This window comes from Drosophila subobscura, chromosome O, assembly GCF_008121235.1.
Source record: "Drosophila subobscura isolate 14011-0131.10 chromosome O, UCBerk_Dsub_1.0, whole genome shotgun sequence".
NCBI classification, from domain to species: Eukaryota; Metazoa; Arthropoda; class Insecta; order Diptera; family Drosophilidae; genus Drosophila; species Drosophila subobscura.
The window spans coordinates 14,729,975-14,745,045 of record NC_048533.1 but is presented as its reverse complement, the minus strand read 5'-3'; the positions used below and the strand labels follow the sequence as shown (position 1 = coordinate 14,745,045).

The 15,071-nt window shown below is 45.4% G+C and overlaps 1 protein-coding gene across 1 annotated transcript; it reads left to right on the top strand.

Annotated features, from left to right (window-relative positions):
- The first annotated feature begins 1,904 nt into the window (after positions 1–1,904).
- On the top strand, positions 1,905–6,743 carry LOC117897818 (pyrokinin-1 receptor). The gene is made up of 8 exons (XM_034806868.1): positions 1,905–2,042; positions 3,160–3,807; positions 3,862–4,027; positions 4,103–4,235; positions 4,780–4,978; positions 5,067–5,281; positions 5,344–5,457; positions 5,524–6,743. Exons 2-8 carry the CDS (start codon positions 3,459–3,461, stop codon positions 6,223–6,225), a joined length of 1,878 nt encoding a protein of 625 aa, XP_034662759.1. The 5' UTR covers positions 1,905–2,042; positions 3,160–3,458; the 3' UTR covers positions 6,226–6,743.
- The last annotated feature ends 8,328 nt before the right edge of the window (positions 6,744–15,071 follow it).

The window sequence follows — 15,071 nt, the reverse complement described above, 5'->3', positions numbered from 1 at the left end:
CTAATTCTATTGGCCAGCAGATTGTGGCAACTGCTGATTAGCATAATGTCCCAGGACACACACATGACTGAGAGTGAGAGTGAGAGGCAAATGATGGGGGTCTAATCGAAAAGGGTCCGACCGCATGCTTTGATGGCGCAGCAGTTGGTCTAGCTCCAGCCACAGCTGCTGATTGCGTCTTTAGCCTGATGAACGATGCCTGCAAATGTCATTTAGAGCGACTTTGAATGCGTCAAAGTCATTTGACGCTGCTGCTAATTAACTAAAACTAAACTTAAATGCGAGCGAGTGTCCTTGGCCTTTAGAGTTTCGAACATTGAACCGGCAGCAACGTATCCCTTTTCATAGTTGTGGGAAGTTGATTTCACCATCATTACTCATGCATGGCCCGTGGGCTGTAGTTTATTTGGTTCGGAACTGGCCATCTCGAGTGGCCCAGAGGCTGGGGCAACGCTTTTAAGCAAATGAAACCCAACCGGACACGCACACCTCTTGCTTTTCCAGTGAATTCAATTATTCGAAAGGTTGTGCCCCAAAATCGATCTCTACAATTAGCGAGCAGAAACAGAACAGTTTTTGCCTTTGTCAACGACTTGTTGAGCGCGTGCAAGAGTTCAATAAATTGTTATAGCAATGCCCCAACGGGGTTTGGGCTGCCTTTTCCCCCTCCTAATGTGCCAATTTTTAAGCTCAAATAACATGGGAAAATAATGTGGCTCGCTCTCCACCAGTGCGAGCGGGTTACATGGGTTGGTCGAACTGCGAATGACTTTCGGCTTGCCCTTTATTTTGGGGGAGGGAGGCGTGCAATAAAAACTAAATGAATTGGAAACTTGCAAGAGAATTCAGCCAAACTGCTGACGAGGATGCCGCCGCCGGCCAGGACTTCAAAAATGCCAAAGAAAGTTCGAAGCGGCGCCTTGAATCTGATGTCATGCCGTTTGTTCATAAAGAGCAAAAGCAAACAACATTCCACAGTTCAACTGAAAACAAGTGAAAGACGCGCTGTACCCCTGACCCCACTCAGGACTTCCCCACAGCAGTCAAACTTTCCACTGGGAATGCCTTTTGCAGCACGTGCTCGCTGCTTGCCCCGCCCTCCACTCTGTTTGCTTAGGTCTTTGTTTTGATGAAGTGCCAGAAAAATTGTTTCTTATTATTTGCATGAAAAATTGAGAAATTGAATGGCCTGCAATGGATTGATTTGATTTTGTTTGTTTGCTTGGCTATTTTCTTCTCTTTTATGGATAGAATACGCGCAGCATAAAAATAGATACCACTAGCCGTAGGACTGACATTGACAGGGCAAACAACGACTTTTATGGGCCCCAAAAGCTCTGATAGATTTTCCCGCACATGGCCATAAAAGCCAAGCCAAGGCACCCCCAGGGCCTAATAAAATCTTTCTTTTTGACTGATCATAAAACGAAGTGAAGCCACGGACATGGCCCCAGCAGTCCAAGTGGATTCCGAAATTAATTCTTTAGGCCCCCGTAGGTGTTGCCATTTCACCTTTCCCGCTTCGGGTTGCCCTTTTGCATTGTCCTTTTGATTTTTGTTAACATAATAATCAAACCATTTGTCGCCTTGTACAAATTAATATGCCACTAAATAAGATAAAGTGCATGGCACTCCGATAGTATTTGCATTTTTATTACCGTTACCATTCGCTCTCGCTTTCGCTCTCGCTCTCGCTCTTAACACACCCCCACCACGCGAAGAGAACGCCGCCACGAAAAGCAACCGGTAGTTCTTGGCTGCTGCGTCAACAGTGACAGCGACAGCGACTGCGGCAGCGACAGCGGCAGCTCTGTTACGCCGCTGTTAACGCCTTGGCCCGAACCGTGCGTGCCGGCAAAGATTTTTTTTGGGCAAATTCAGTCTCTCGGATGCTGCGGCCAGTTTCTGTCGCTGTTACGTTTTACCGAACAGAGCGAAAGAACCGTACGAATTGCGGCGTAGTGGGAACGCGCGTGTTGGCCGTGGATTAATTGTGCGCCGGGGAAGATCGTCGATCATTTAGTTGGCCAATATAATTGCAAGTGCGTGTAAACAAAACCCCAAAGCGCGTGGTAATTAATAAATACTTAGCACATGGTAAAAATTGATTAGCAATAATGCATTAGAGTTTCATAAACAAAAGACAAGAGCAAACGGAGGTGGAGTGCAATGAACGTGCAAGAAAACAAAAACAAAAATAATGAACCAAAAAAATAACAAAAAAACACGAAAAGTTCAAAGCAATCAAAAATAAATGCATTTTGCAAAAATGTGGCAGGCAGTCAACGTTTGATAAATTTAAATTAAACGTGTTTTAAATGCACAAGCGATAGCCCACAAAAAACAAAAACAAAAACAAAAAAAGGCATAAAAAAGGCATAATTAATTGTCATTAGGTGGAGTGAGAACCCCAGCAGAGGCGCGGAGATGTGTGTGCGTTGCAAATGAAGAAAAGTTAAGGGAAAATTGAGGTAGAAAATTCGGCGACTGCAGCCTCAAAAGACACGTTGAACCCGCGCCACCCTGATGATCAGTGATCAATGTTGACTCGTGTCTCCAGTGCAAATCGTAATCGTACGAGCCTGAAATATTGTATTTCATATGCAAATCTATTCGTGAACATACACTTTATGGGCAGTGGCAGTGCATAATTTTTGCTGCTGAGATGCTACACAGTCGCCACAGACGAGCCACACAAAGACACAAAACAGACGAGCCAGAGAAAAAACAGTGAAAAAACGAAACAAACCAGTTTGATTGAATATACAAAAATAATAAAACCAAATTCGACAGCATTCTTGAACTGTGCATATTTTGTGTGTGGCAGCCACAGCCGCAGCCACAGCCTCTCTGCTCGTATGATAATGATAATAAAAACCGCCAAAAACGGTCAGCAGCGGTCACTCATCATGAATGGAGTGGAATGGAATGAAATTAAATGAAAAACTATGTAAATGCTTTAGTCGCTTTAGTCGCCCCATTAGCCGTGCTTCACCTCCACTCAAATGACCTTGACAGCGTGCCGAGCAGCTTAAATTGTTTACTCCCCGCGGGAGTACCTCCTGGGAGAGACATTCCCGCCCCAAACTCATCCTATACACCGGGATGTGCGCAAATATTTTGACTAAATGGCACTTAGCAATTCAAATTAATTTACAGCCAGCAGCAGCTCTGGGAGCCACCTGACTGACCCCCAGGAAGATGCCTGGCGAACAAGGGCAACACTCACGACAAGCTACTAATCCCGCATCCATGACAACAGGTTGTCAGTGGCTCTGCTCCGGCCTAAGACGAATTTGATGAGCCCCAGTTCCGGTGGGGGCATAATGAAAACATTGTTTGCGCTTAACCTTCAATCGAAGAGAAATAAGCAGAATCAGCAGCCCAGACGAACTCGAATTTAAAGCAACACAAAAGGAAAAACAAACAAAAACGAAAACAAAAACCAACTCTCGTCCATGGCAGTCGTCAAGATGCTGCCGGTGAACACTACAACGCCCAGCCTCCTGGCAGCCTCCGACCTTCAGATGTTTCAGAACGAAAAGTTCCTCTTTAATTTGACACAAGAGCTGAACATTTCGGCGGACAATCTGACGAGCCTGCTGCAGGGCCTCGGGCCACAGGAGCTGCTGCCTCCCATGTCCCTGCTGGCGGCGCTGAGTGTCGGCTATGCCTTGATCTTCATCGCTGGGGTGTTGGGCAATCTCATCACCTGCATCGTGATCTCTCGCAATAATTTTATGCACACGGCAACGAATTTTTATCTGTTTAATCTGGCGGTGTCCGACATGATCCTGCTGTGCTCAGGTGGGTCTGCGCAGAGTCCCGTAGCTGGCTGGCACTTATTGAATTTTGTTGCAGGCATGCCCCAGGATCTGTATAATCTCTGGCATCCCGACAGTTATCCCTTCAGCGATACCATCTGCGTACTGGAGAGCGTTGTCTCGGAAACGGCAGCCAATGCCACGGTCCTCACCATCACCGCCTTTACCGTGGAGCGCTACATTGCCATTTGTCATCCGTTCAGGTGCGCATTATTAACCCAATCCACTGCCACTCGTCATTCTGCCACGTTTAATTGCTTTTAAATTCTCCCACACAGGCAGCACACAATGTCCAAGCTGTCGCGCGCCATAAAGTTCATATTTGCCATCTGGATTGCAGCGCTGCTGCTGGCCCTGCCACAAGCCATCCAATTCTCGGTGGTGCTGCAGGGCGTGGGCTCCTCCTGCACGGTATGATTGATGGGGCGAAGTGTAGCCATGGAAAGTGTTTAAGCGTTTTATGTAGCAGAGAGTATGCGTCGGGATTGTTGGGCAAATATTTGGCACTATTTCAGACTGTAAATTGAGGAGATGCAACGGGGAAAACTCAAACTTTTGAGCTGAAAAGTGGTGGAGGGACAAGTAGAAAAGTAGCTGAAAAGTCGAGCAGGGAAAATTAGAAAAGTAGCTGAAAAACAGTGCAGCAAAAAGTAGCATGCAGCCGGAATAAAAAAGAGCAAAGAAAGTTGTGCAGGCAGCTAAAATATATTTCAGATTTAAATCTTTTAGTTCCACTTTCTCTGTGCAGCACCCAGAGGGCCCACAGTCATTTAACACTTCGCTTTAAATCCTCATTTTATGTGGGTTGACTCAATTAGCGGCAAATAAAATTGATGGCCCACGCTGCCGAACGGCTAAAGCCCAACGGGCCTTGGCTGTAACACTATCTCGAGTGTGTCTTTTATATCGTTTTTGCATGAAATATTTTATATATTTTTTGTCTTCTCTGTGACAGATGAAAAACGACTTCTTTGCCCATGTGTTTGCCGTGTCGGGCTTCCTCTTCTTTGGCGGTCCCATGACAGCCATCTGTGTGCTGTATGTCCTCATCGGGGTGAAGCTCAAGCGGAGCCGTCTGCTGCAGGCGCTGCCACGGCGCTGCTTCGACGTTAACCGCGGCATAAGCGCCCAGACGCGCGTCATCCGTATGCTGGGTAAGCTCTGCCGTTGGCATCTTTGTGGCGGTGGCCAAACGGGCAAGTAATGTATGGATTTTCTGCTTCCTCCTTCGCCCTTCGACAGTGGCTGTTGCGGTGGCGTTCTTCATCTGCTGGGCTCCCTTTCATGCACAGCGATTGATGGCGGTTTATGGCTCCTCCTCGGGCATTGAGTCGCAGTGGTTCAACGATGTATTCAGCGTGCTCGACTATACATCCGGTGTGCTCTACTTCCTCTCCACCTGCATCAATCCGCTGCTGTACAACATCATGAGCCACAAGTTCCGTGAGGCCTTCAAGGTGAGCTTCCACTTTGATTGCTTTCCCCCTGAGTGACTGAATGACTCCACCCCCTCCCGCAGGTAACCTTGGCTCGTCACTTTGGACTCTCGGGCAAGAACCCCAACCGTGGACTGCCCCACACCTACAGCGCGCTGCGACGCAATCAAACGGGATCTCTGCGGCTGCACACAACGGTGAATATTAATGCAGTTGCCACGGGAATATCTATTGCAGGTTTTTCTCTTCTTTTCCCCCTGCAGGACAGCGTTCGCACAACGATGACATCCACAACGACAACCACGACAACCGTGCTAAATGGCAGCAGCAGCAACAGCAGCAACAACAATGGTGGGGCAGCAGCCTTGGCTGCCAATCTGGCTCGCTCCTCGCTGCGCCTGAATCGCGTCTCACTGGACAGCGCACAGAGTCAGAGTCAGAGTCAGAATCAGAGTCAGAATCGCAGCAGGCAGGATCTGTTTGAACAGCAATCTCATCCCCATCCCCATGCCCCTCCACGTCGCATTCTGCAATCGCAAATATCGCAGTTGTCATCAGTGGGCGATGCGCACTCGCTGCTGGAGGCGGACATCCAGTGGCCAGAGGAGCAGCAGCAGCACTCAACGCTGCAGCAGCAGCTGAAGCTGCAACCCCCCATGTGCTCCATTGATGAGCTGAGCTGTCAGTCGTCGGGGCCAGACGATGTGGGGGGAGTCTCCCGCTCACGCCTCAAACTGACGCGCATTACGCGGGGCGGGGCTGGGGGTGGAGGCGTGGATGTGGGCGTTGCGGCACACGAGGCAAATGGCAAAGTGCGAAAGGCAAAGGCGAAAGCGCTCAAGAGCTCCAGTGCCCTCAAGAGTCTCAGGGCCAAATTCAATTGGCGTGCCAGACGCAAAGGCAGCCACAAGCCACACACCAGGACGGGCGCCAACGAGGTCTCAAGTGAGAGAGCCGCTTACTAAGAGCAGCCGCTTAATGGAGATTCCGGAGACCGCTCGTGAGTGGCACACAACTGTGATAAGAGCAGCAAGCACTCTTCAGCTTGCTATGAGAGTGGCTAGAAAAATATTCCAAGTTCGGTCAATTAGTTGCCCATAGTCATAATTTACGCGAAAAGTAGCAAATAGATACATAAATATACATTCATAGAACAGAGATCGGACGCGTCGCATGCTCTGTGCATTGAAAAAGCTCTGGTGCAGCGCAGTCGGCACACGCGCAGCGTTAAAAGTTCGTGTGGCCTCGGCTTATGCACTGCGCAAAAGCTTCGTGTGGCTTCGGCCGCCGCAGTGGCAGAGAAATAACAACAAGCTGATCTGCTGCCGCAGCGGCAGAGAAACAAAAACAAGCCTCTGCACAATTGATCGGCTGCCGCAGCGGCAGAGAAGCAGGAAACGTTTTTGGCTTCTGTGCATGTCCGTGCATGCACAAAAACCTATGAGTGGGCGATCGCTGCTTTAGATAGTCAGACCACTGCAAGTCTCAATAAAGTAGCCTGTTCTATTTTCCTCCAACTTTGTCTTTTACTTTTTATTTGCTTTTGGCTGTGGAGCTGTGGGTTTGGATTGGGATTATCAAAGAGCAAGTTCAACGCACGCCTCTCTGACTAATGGACGAAGGCGAGCGCGTGCTGCACTTAAAAAGCGTACAGAGAGAGTGAGAGCGAGCTTCTCTCTCCGCATCATAATCCCGATGAGCAATTAAGATGTCTATCAAGCGCACAAGTAAGCTCTACGCTCCGGATTCTGCAGTCTAGACGCCCAAAACGACACAAAAAACTGCTGAGTGCATGTCCACGCACGGACTGAGTATGAGTACGGTTGCGACTCTTTATGTGTGTGTGTGGGTGAGTGAGTGTCTGACTAATTAGCATAGCGTCGCATTTAGTTTTAATTTCAGCAAATGCAATTAATTAGCCCCAGGCAGCAGCTAAAAGTTGTGGCTGCCACCAGAAATAAATGACATTTCATTCATAAACTGCAGGCAGCAGATGCCGGGCAGGATGTGGCGTCCATGAATAACTGTAACCACACAAAGTTCACGTAATTTACACTCATTTCTGGTAATTAATGTGCATGTTACAGCTGCACTTCAGGCGCTTACATGTGGGTGGAATGTGGTGTAACACATTGCACAGGTTGTGCTGCCAAATTGGAGGTTCGTTAAATTTTAATTTCATCAGTTTTTGGAGACTAAAGCAGAAGCATTCTTCACAGAAATTAGCTTCGATTTTGTACATCACTTTTCAGCCAGAAATTGTGAAGATTTTTCCGCTTCTTGTAATTAAAGATATTTTCTCCTTAAATGTTTTTGAATAACTTTCTTGCTTATGATTTAGTTGCCAACCTTCTCTCATCTCTTTAGTAGTAAGTGTGTTGTGGTAAAAGTCACTTCAAAAGTTATGCCACAACATTTAATAACAACTTTGTAGCCAGATTTCCTCTACTCACAGCCAACAGATTAGTTTGTCTGGCAGTTTTGTCATCCCCTAACTTTTACCCTCCGTGGAGCGAAACTATTTCAATATTAAATATTAGGTAAGTCTTATAGACTTGTGTTTATTTTTAGCCAAATTGATGAACAAGCCAATTGCTTTGATAGCAAAAATTCGGTGTTTGGACAATATTGTCAAGAGACAAGATGCTAATCGGCGACACACGCCCGCCCATACGTTCTACTTTTTTATGGCCGTCAACGATAACGACTCGTGGTTGGGGTCTTCGTTGGGGTCTAGGTCGCTGCCTTGGCCGAGACCTTTTCCCCAGCAAAGGGTAGGTTAGGGTGGACATCATTTGTGCGACATAAAAGTCAAACCCTGTCAAATAGTTTCGATGAACTTCATCATTTTTATGGCCCTGGCCAAAAACAACACGCAGACAGAGAGAGAGAGAGAGGATAGATATCCATTTCTGAGAAAACCACACAATAAATTTGAGTGCGTTTCATTTGTGCAAATTTACTATCACTTGTCTCGATGGCACCACCAGACTGGCACACTGGCAGACTGGCAGACTGAAAGCAATTGAGGCATTCAATTTACGCGCCGGCCTAAAACGCCATTGCCTCTTACTTTAAACCCACTAATAAGTCTTTGTTCGTATCACGAACTACCACACACACACACACATGGCCGAGAGACCCTCATAACGCATAAATACGATATAAATAAGCAATTCTGGGACGGGATGCGTTGGCGGCCGAATAAGCCCGTGACTATGCCATAAACTCTCAATTTCATTTATATGTATGAGCCATGTTTGCAATTCAAATGGACGATGTGCGATACACTACACTAAACCTATCCACACACACACACACACACACATGTGGCCGTTATGAGGTGGGCGTGGTGCTGTGTCGGCGGCAATTAAGCCGTAAAATATCGTTGCCTACTTTTCGCGGCCAGCCCGCGGGCCCTTTGCAAAGGCTTTGGTCTCTCTCAATCGATGGGAAAATTAAACAGAATTTATGTGCATGCGAGTAGCTGAAAAAATAACTGAACCACTTAACGGCGCACTGATTGCTTTGCATAACACTCTATCAATTAAGCTGCCCGACAAGCTGCAATTTGCGTGCATCCTTGGGAGTTTGCTCGATATCCGCTTAAACAAGTCGCAACGTGAAAAAGACAACACATGACTTTACACGTACGAATATTCGGGATGCCGAACATGTCGGGCAGTGCGTTTGCCATGACACTTAATGTGGAGATGTTCCAACTTGATGTCTGGGCTCCCTCGCTCTCCGCCCGGCACGTGCGGCTGGCTGCTGCCATTCGGGATTTATGCTAAGGCGAGGCATGTGGCTACGATTTGATATGTTTGACTTTTTGGCCTGGGCTGGGAGTGTGCATCCATTTGAGATTTACTCGATACAGTTCCCTGTCTGGCTCTCCCGACTTGCTACACCCGTGGGCGGTGTCCTGGCGCTGGGAAGTGGCATTGTTGCCGGCATTTCGCACGTAGTTACGGCTCGTGGGTGTGGCTCATAAATGTGGAAATTTGATCGGGTTTGACAGGGAAAAATCGAGTACAATGCGGTTAGATTGCCAAAGAACCAACTAAACGAAATTCAATTGCCAACTCGGGCCACACCAGGCGATGGCTGTACTGGGAAACAAAATATACAACGTTTCGATTGAGGTATAAAAAGAAGAGCAGATTTGATACCAATTGAGCAATTGATTTTTCGCACAGTGCAGATGTACGGAAGGAGTGCTACTTCCTGGGAAATACGCAAAGGATTAGGCATAGCTTACGAATCAATTCATTAGAGCTATCTACATATTTTCGGAATATTTTTACTCACTTTTCGTGCCATTGCTTCAAGTCCTAGTCCGCAAATGGTTTCGGCCCACGCAAACAAGACAACAGCAAGCCCACAGCACCTGTACGTAGCCAAGAATATTTTCTGAAAAATGTTCTGAATTTAGTATGCATTTTGGTTAAATTTGTAACGGCACACTGGGCACTTATGCTTGCTACGAAAATACCTGCTAGCCTTGTCCTATATGTGCACAGACGTCAGGTCAGATTTTAATTTCGCATGTTCTTGAAGCGTAGTAAAGTTTGCCATTTGAATTTTAGCAAGAACCACAAAAGTTGCACGTGCAACACTTCTGAAAGTCATGGAAGATGTGCAGGGGCTGGGCTTGAACCCACAGGAACCGCACAGGCTTGCAATTGTTAGAAACGATTCTAATTTGCAGCTAAGGTACATTTACAAATACAAATGTATGTATGGAAATATGTTTTTATGAATTAAATCTTCATGACATCATCCTAGCTGGACTTATTGCACATACATATAATCCCCAACAGAGCTGCCAAAATGTATCAAAGTTTTACAGTTTATTTAATTCAACTTTAAAAAATATAAATTTTTCGACCCTCAAAATATTTTTATTGCATTGCAAATTGAAGTCCAAATATAAAAAAAAGTTCAACGTAATAAATAACTGCTTAAAAAGCCATAAAAACTAGTTCTCTGACACAAATCGTGAGATGATTTTTATATTAAATAATTAAAATTGTGTTCAAAAAGTATACACAACAAAATCGAGGGTGGGGCAAGTCAATTTCAACAACAAGAAAAAGCAAAACAAAAATCAAGACAGGTCATCAAATGGCACGTGTTATTGATTATTAACATACAAATGTTGAAATGTATTTTGTTTTTATTCGGTTTTAATATATTCAATCAAGTTTTGCAGAGATGCTCGTGCAGTGACTCCGACTAATAGCTTCAAAAAGTGTTTATTAGTAGACCAGGTAAAAATAGCTGACAGCCAGAAATGTTATGATTCATGGAACATATACACGAAGCTTAAGGCATTAAACTGTCACTCCTTGCAGTTGAGGTGGGAAGGCATTGTCTTAGTCTCGTAATCTAAGGAATGCTGAGAAATGATCAACGATTTCGTTTGGCAAAAACACCTGAAGCATATTCCGAGGAATACGAAGCAAAAAAAAAGTTTAGCTCAAAGTTCAAAAACGCCAGTTGGCGGATTGTCAGAGTTTCTTTTGAAATCAAAATTGCTAATTAATAGAAACTCTGGCGCATTCAACTTGTGGGATTGTGTATCGAATGGGAAACCAATGCGAATGCGAAGTATCGGCGTGGGCGGGACGTGGGCTATAAATGCAGGCGGTTCCGCCTCCCCATAATTCCTCGCTACCAAAACAGACCGCAAATTTATGACTGGCTGTTAAAAAGTAGCGTAAAGCACAAAGAAATGATTGAATCAAACGGCGACATAACAATCCTAATTAATTGTAAACAAGCCATGAAAACCCCGACGCAGTACAGTTCATCTACGAGCACATTCACGTCATGTCGTAGAGGGGTGTCGGAGAAGGCAGGGGTACCGTACCGAAGGCATAGCCACCCTTCCCACTGCACTGTGCTGGTCGGATGTATGCGTGCGTGTGAGGGAGCCAAGAGTGACGACTTCGTCGACACTTCCCATTTGTACCATGAGCAATAATATTTTGATTGAATTTTCCCCACATCGGGAGAGCTGACTGAAAGTTCGCAGAGTCTTGGCAGTTCAACAAAGTGGCATTTGATTTACGTCGACACGGAAAACAAGCTGTTAAGTCAAGACGATTCCAGAAACGTTTAGTCGAAATGTTGGCAATTACTATTACGGCATGCTGTTTGTGGTTTGGGAAATTATTTTAATAAATTATTAATAGAGGAAATCTTTGGGAGTGTGATATTAGACGATATTTAGACGGTTAATATTTATTAATATGGATAAAGATTAAGTGAAGCTATTGAGCGTTTTTAGTAGTTGTTGGTTTTTTATTTACAGCAAATGTCCAAGAGGTTCGATGCAACGGTAAATGTACAGTTCATTTTGCAAACGAAAGCAATAACAAAATTGCCTGCACCCCATGCAAAAGCGAGCGAGAGGGAGCGACATAAAGAGAACGTTAGCGCAGGTAGCGGCGGCTGCTAAGCTGAGCACAAAGCTTAGCTAGCGCGCCAGAGAAGTGCAGCAACACAGAAGGCGGCGGGGATAGACAAACAAAAGAACGGCCGAGCGAGAAGAAGCGATGTAAAGAGAGCGTTGGAGCAGGTAGCGGCGGCTGCTAAGCTGAGCACAAAGCTTAGCTAGCGCGCCAGAGAAGTGCAGCAACACAGAAGGCGGCGGGGATAGACAAACGAAAGAACGGCCGAGCGAGAAGAAGCGATGTAAAGAGAGCGTTGGAGCAGGTAGCGGCGGCTGCTGAGTTGAGAACGAAACTTTGCTGGAGCGACCGAAAAGTGCAGCAACGAAGAAGACGAGATAGAGAGTGGTGAAAAAACGGCTGCCGCGCGTAAGCACATGCTGGAACTATGCGTATGTACAGTGAGTATTGCAAAATAGTGAACACCAGTGATCAGTTGCGTTGGGCTGCAATGTATGCATGTATGATTTTCTTTTAAGAAGAAATATAACAATTTTAATTATACAGAAACTTAAGTACTGTAATCCATTTTGAGTCCAAACTAAAATTAAATTTGAGCAACAAACACCCCCCTAAGAGATAATCTTTTCAAAACTTTTGGCTTGCCTCTTTCGCTATTCTCTTTGGCCATTAAAGAGAATTCCGAATTCCACTTGACTAACTGGCCGCATTCCAAAATACAAACAAACATAATTGTGTTGTTAAATTTTGCATGCATTTCTATACATATTTACGTCTGTATGTGCGTACACATCATCTCATTTTTTTTGCGACATTTTCCGTGGAAGAGGAGACTTTGCCGGCGTCGTCACCGTCAGCGCCACAGTCTCTGTCGCTAGAGTCAAATACCTCATCCGTCAATAAAATTATGATTCATTGTGTCCCGGCGACTCACTCTCCCTGCCGTCGCATTTTTGGCCCGGATCAAAGTGTAAAAAATCGGGAGTATTGTAAACATCTTAATTTGCATATAAATACGCATGAGAAATTTCTGTGTAATTTTTAAACAAGATTTATGCGACGGCGTGGGGTCTGTGCGCGAGTGTGGATTTATTTATGGGCTGGCGAGAGGTCAGGGCAGCCGCCCGCCCAGATTTGTCAGTTCATTAAAAATGAAACGTTTGTAAATGTTAATGAATTTTCCCGTGAATGAAATACCAGCCGCAGTTGCCAGAGCCCCGACAGGCGTGACCACAAGTTGTCAAATTGTGGCCGGAGCAGCTTCTGATCGGGGATTTATGAGCGTTATTTATACGCCCGCTTCTACTTTCAATAGCGATTTTCCGTTGCAACGATGCTTCTAATTAAAATGCAACAAGCGCAGCCAGAGCCTAGGCCGCAGCACAATTTGCGTGGATATAAATTTAAATCAGTGCCGAATGCCGTGGGGTGCCTCGAGCTAAAGTTTTCCAATAAAGGCGGCTTACCTGGAGTACCGGACATGGACCCGTACCTCGGCAAAGGCACAACAGAGAAGCGAGCAGTTCGCGAGTGGAAACGTGTTAACGGATATTGCTTACGCTCTCCGCACTCCCCAAATACGCAGCGACCAAAATCTCTTTGCCATTATTTACCGCAGACAATATTAAGTATACGCGGAGAGCGCACGAGCTGCAGCGCAGCTAAAATTAGCCAACCGTTGGACAGCCACTGCACTGAGAGCGTTGCATAACGGCGGCACTCGACTCCTTTTTCCCACTTTTTTTGGCTCGCGCCATTTGCCATTTGTTACTCACTATTTGCCATTTGTTTGCCATTTCTGTTGTATTTATGAGCCTGTTTTGGAAAGCGAAAAACAAATGGCCATAAATCAAGTGTCATATTCCGGCCACAGACAATGTTCCACCATGTAAAAGCGGTGGACAAACTAACAAAAAATTACACAAAAATAAGTGGCAGAAGGGCAGATTCATCAACGTATTAAAGGGTAAAAATCCAATAAAGGCAATGCAAATTGTAGCCATTTAATTAAAAGACTTGAAGTGCATTTAAAACTCGCATCATTGGGCATTTTGGCTTAGAGTTCACTCACATTACGCATACGACATGTATGGATGTGTGAGTAGAGTCGGTGGCGGGATGCGGCGGCGCGTGTGGGATTTTAATTACAATCCGTCGCGCCATTAAACGCACTTTTATGGCACTTCTTCAGCAACAATTTAACTGCCAGAGAAATTTCATGCACCAACAAGGATCAGACAGATAGTAGAATCGGTCGCTCGCTCGCTACCCGTTGAATTAATCTGCCTGTGACCAGAGCCCGAAGTGACATTGCAAATTGCTACTTAAAATATTTAAAATTCGGAGAATTTCTTTGCCTCTCTGTCTGCGTCTGTCGTTTTTGATTGAGTTTTTCTCTCTATTTTTTGTGTGTGCATTTCAAGTCCATTTGGTAATGCCTTAATGCCACTCTATGCGCCTTAATTGATTTTCAATTGAGATTTGTGAATGCTTTTTGCTTTGCGCTTGCCACAGAGACTCAATGGAAAATTCCTCAACAATATACATAAATAAATCACAGAGAGAGCGAAACAAATTCCGACTAGAATGAAGAAAAATGTTTGTGGATAAACAAAGTTTTTTGCTGTGCCGAATTTCTACACATAAGTTTTTCTATTGATTTTCTATTTTTGGTGCTTTGTTTTGTTATGTTGCCGAGACTCGAATAAACATTCTTCGAGTGGCTTAATTGGCCAACAAATATTATTGCAAGCGCCTTTAGTCACGTGCACATGGCTGTGCGATTGAGGGAGTCTGCATTCTTGCCACTTTTATGCATCATTAAACTCTTTTCACGCTTCAGGTGCACCCTGGCCGGGGCATTATAAATAGTTTTCGAGGTGCACATTGGCATATCCTCTTAATATTGGCAGCCATGACAGCGGGAGCTCTTCAAGTGCCACTTTAATTTTAACGAGCCCTTAATGTGTCTTTAATTAGTAAGGCGCCTTTGGCCGGGTTGATTGAATGTTTGCCCTTCAAATTGAGATTAATGGCGCGCGTGGGTGGGAGCTGCCGGACCGGAAAACAGAAGCTTTCATTCATGTACAATGAACGATGGTAGCTCGGGGTCCAAAGGCTGTACACACCCACAAAATGCCGGTGGTGCTACAACTCTGTTGTCTTGTCCCTTGTTCGATGTCGGAGCTCCTTTGTTGTTAAGTCGCTGCCAAAATGCAATATTAATCATGTCGAGAGCCCAAACTCCCTGCCACAGTTCCCTGGCACACTCCACAGGACTCGCTCAATTCAATTAGCAGCTAATGAAGTAATTTCATCAGGTCGCCAATTAATTTATTTTATTCTCAAGCCATTACACGGCTCAAGCCTCAACAGGTTTGTGGTCATAAAAG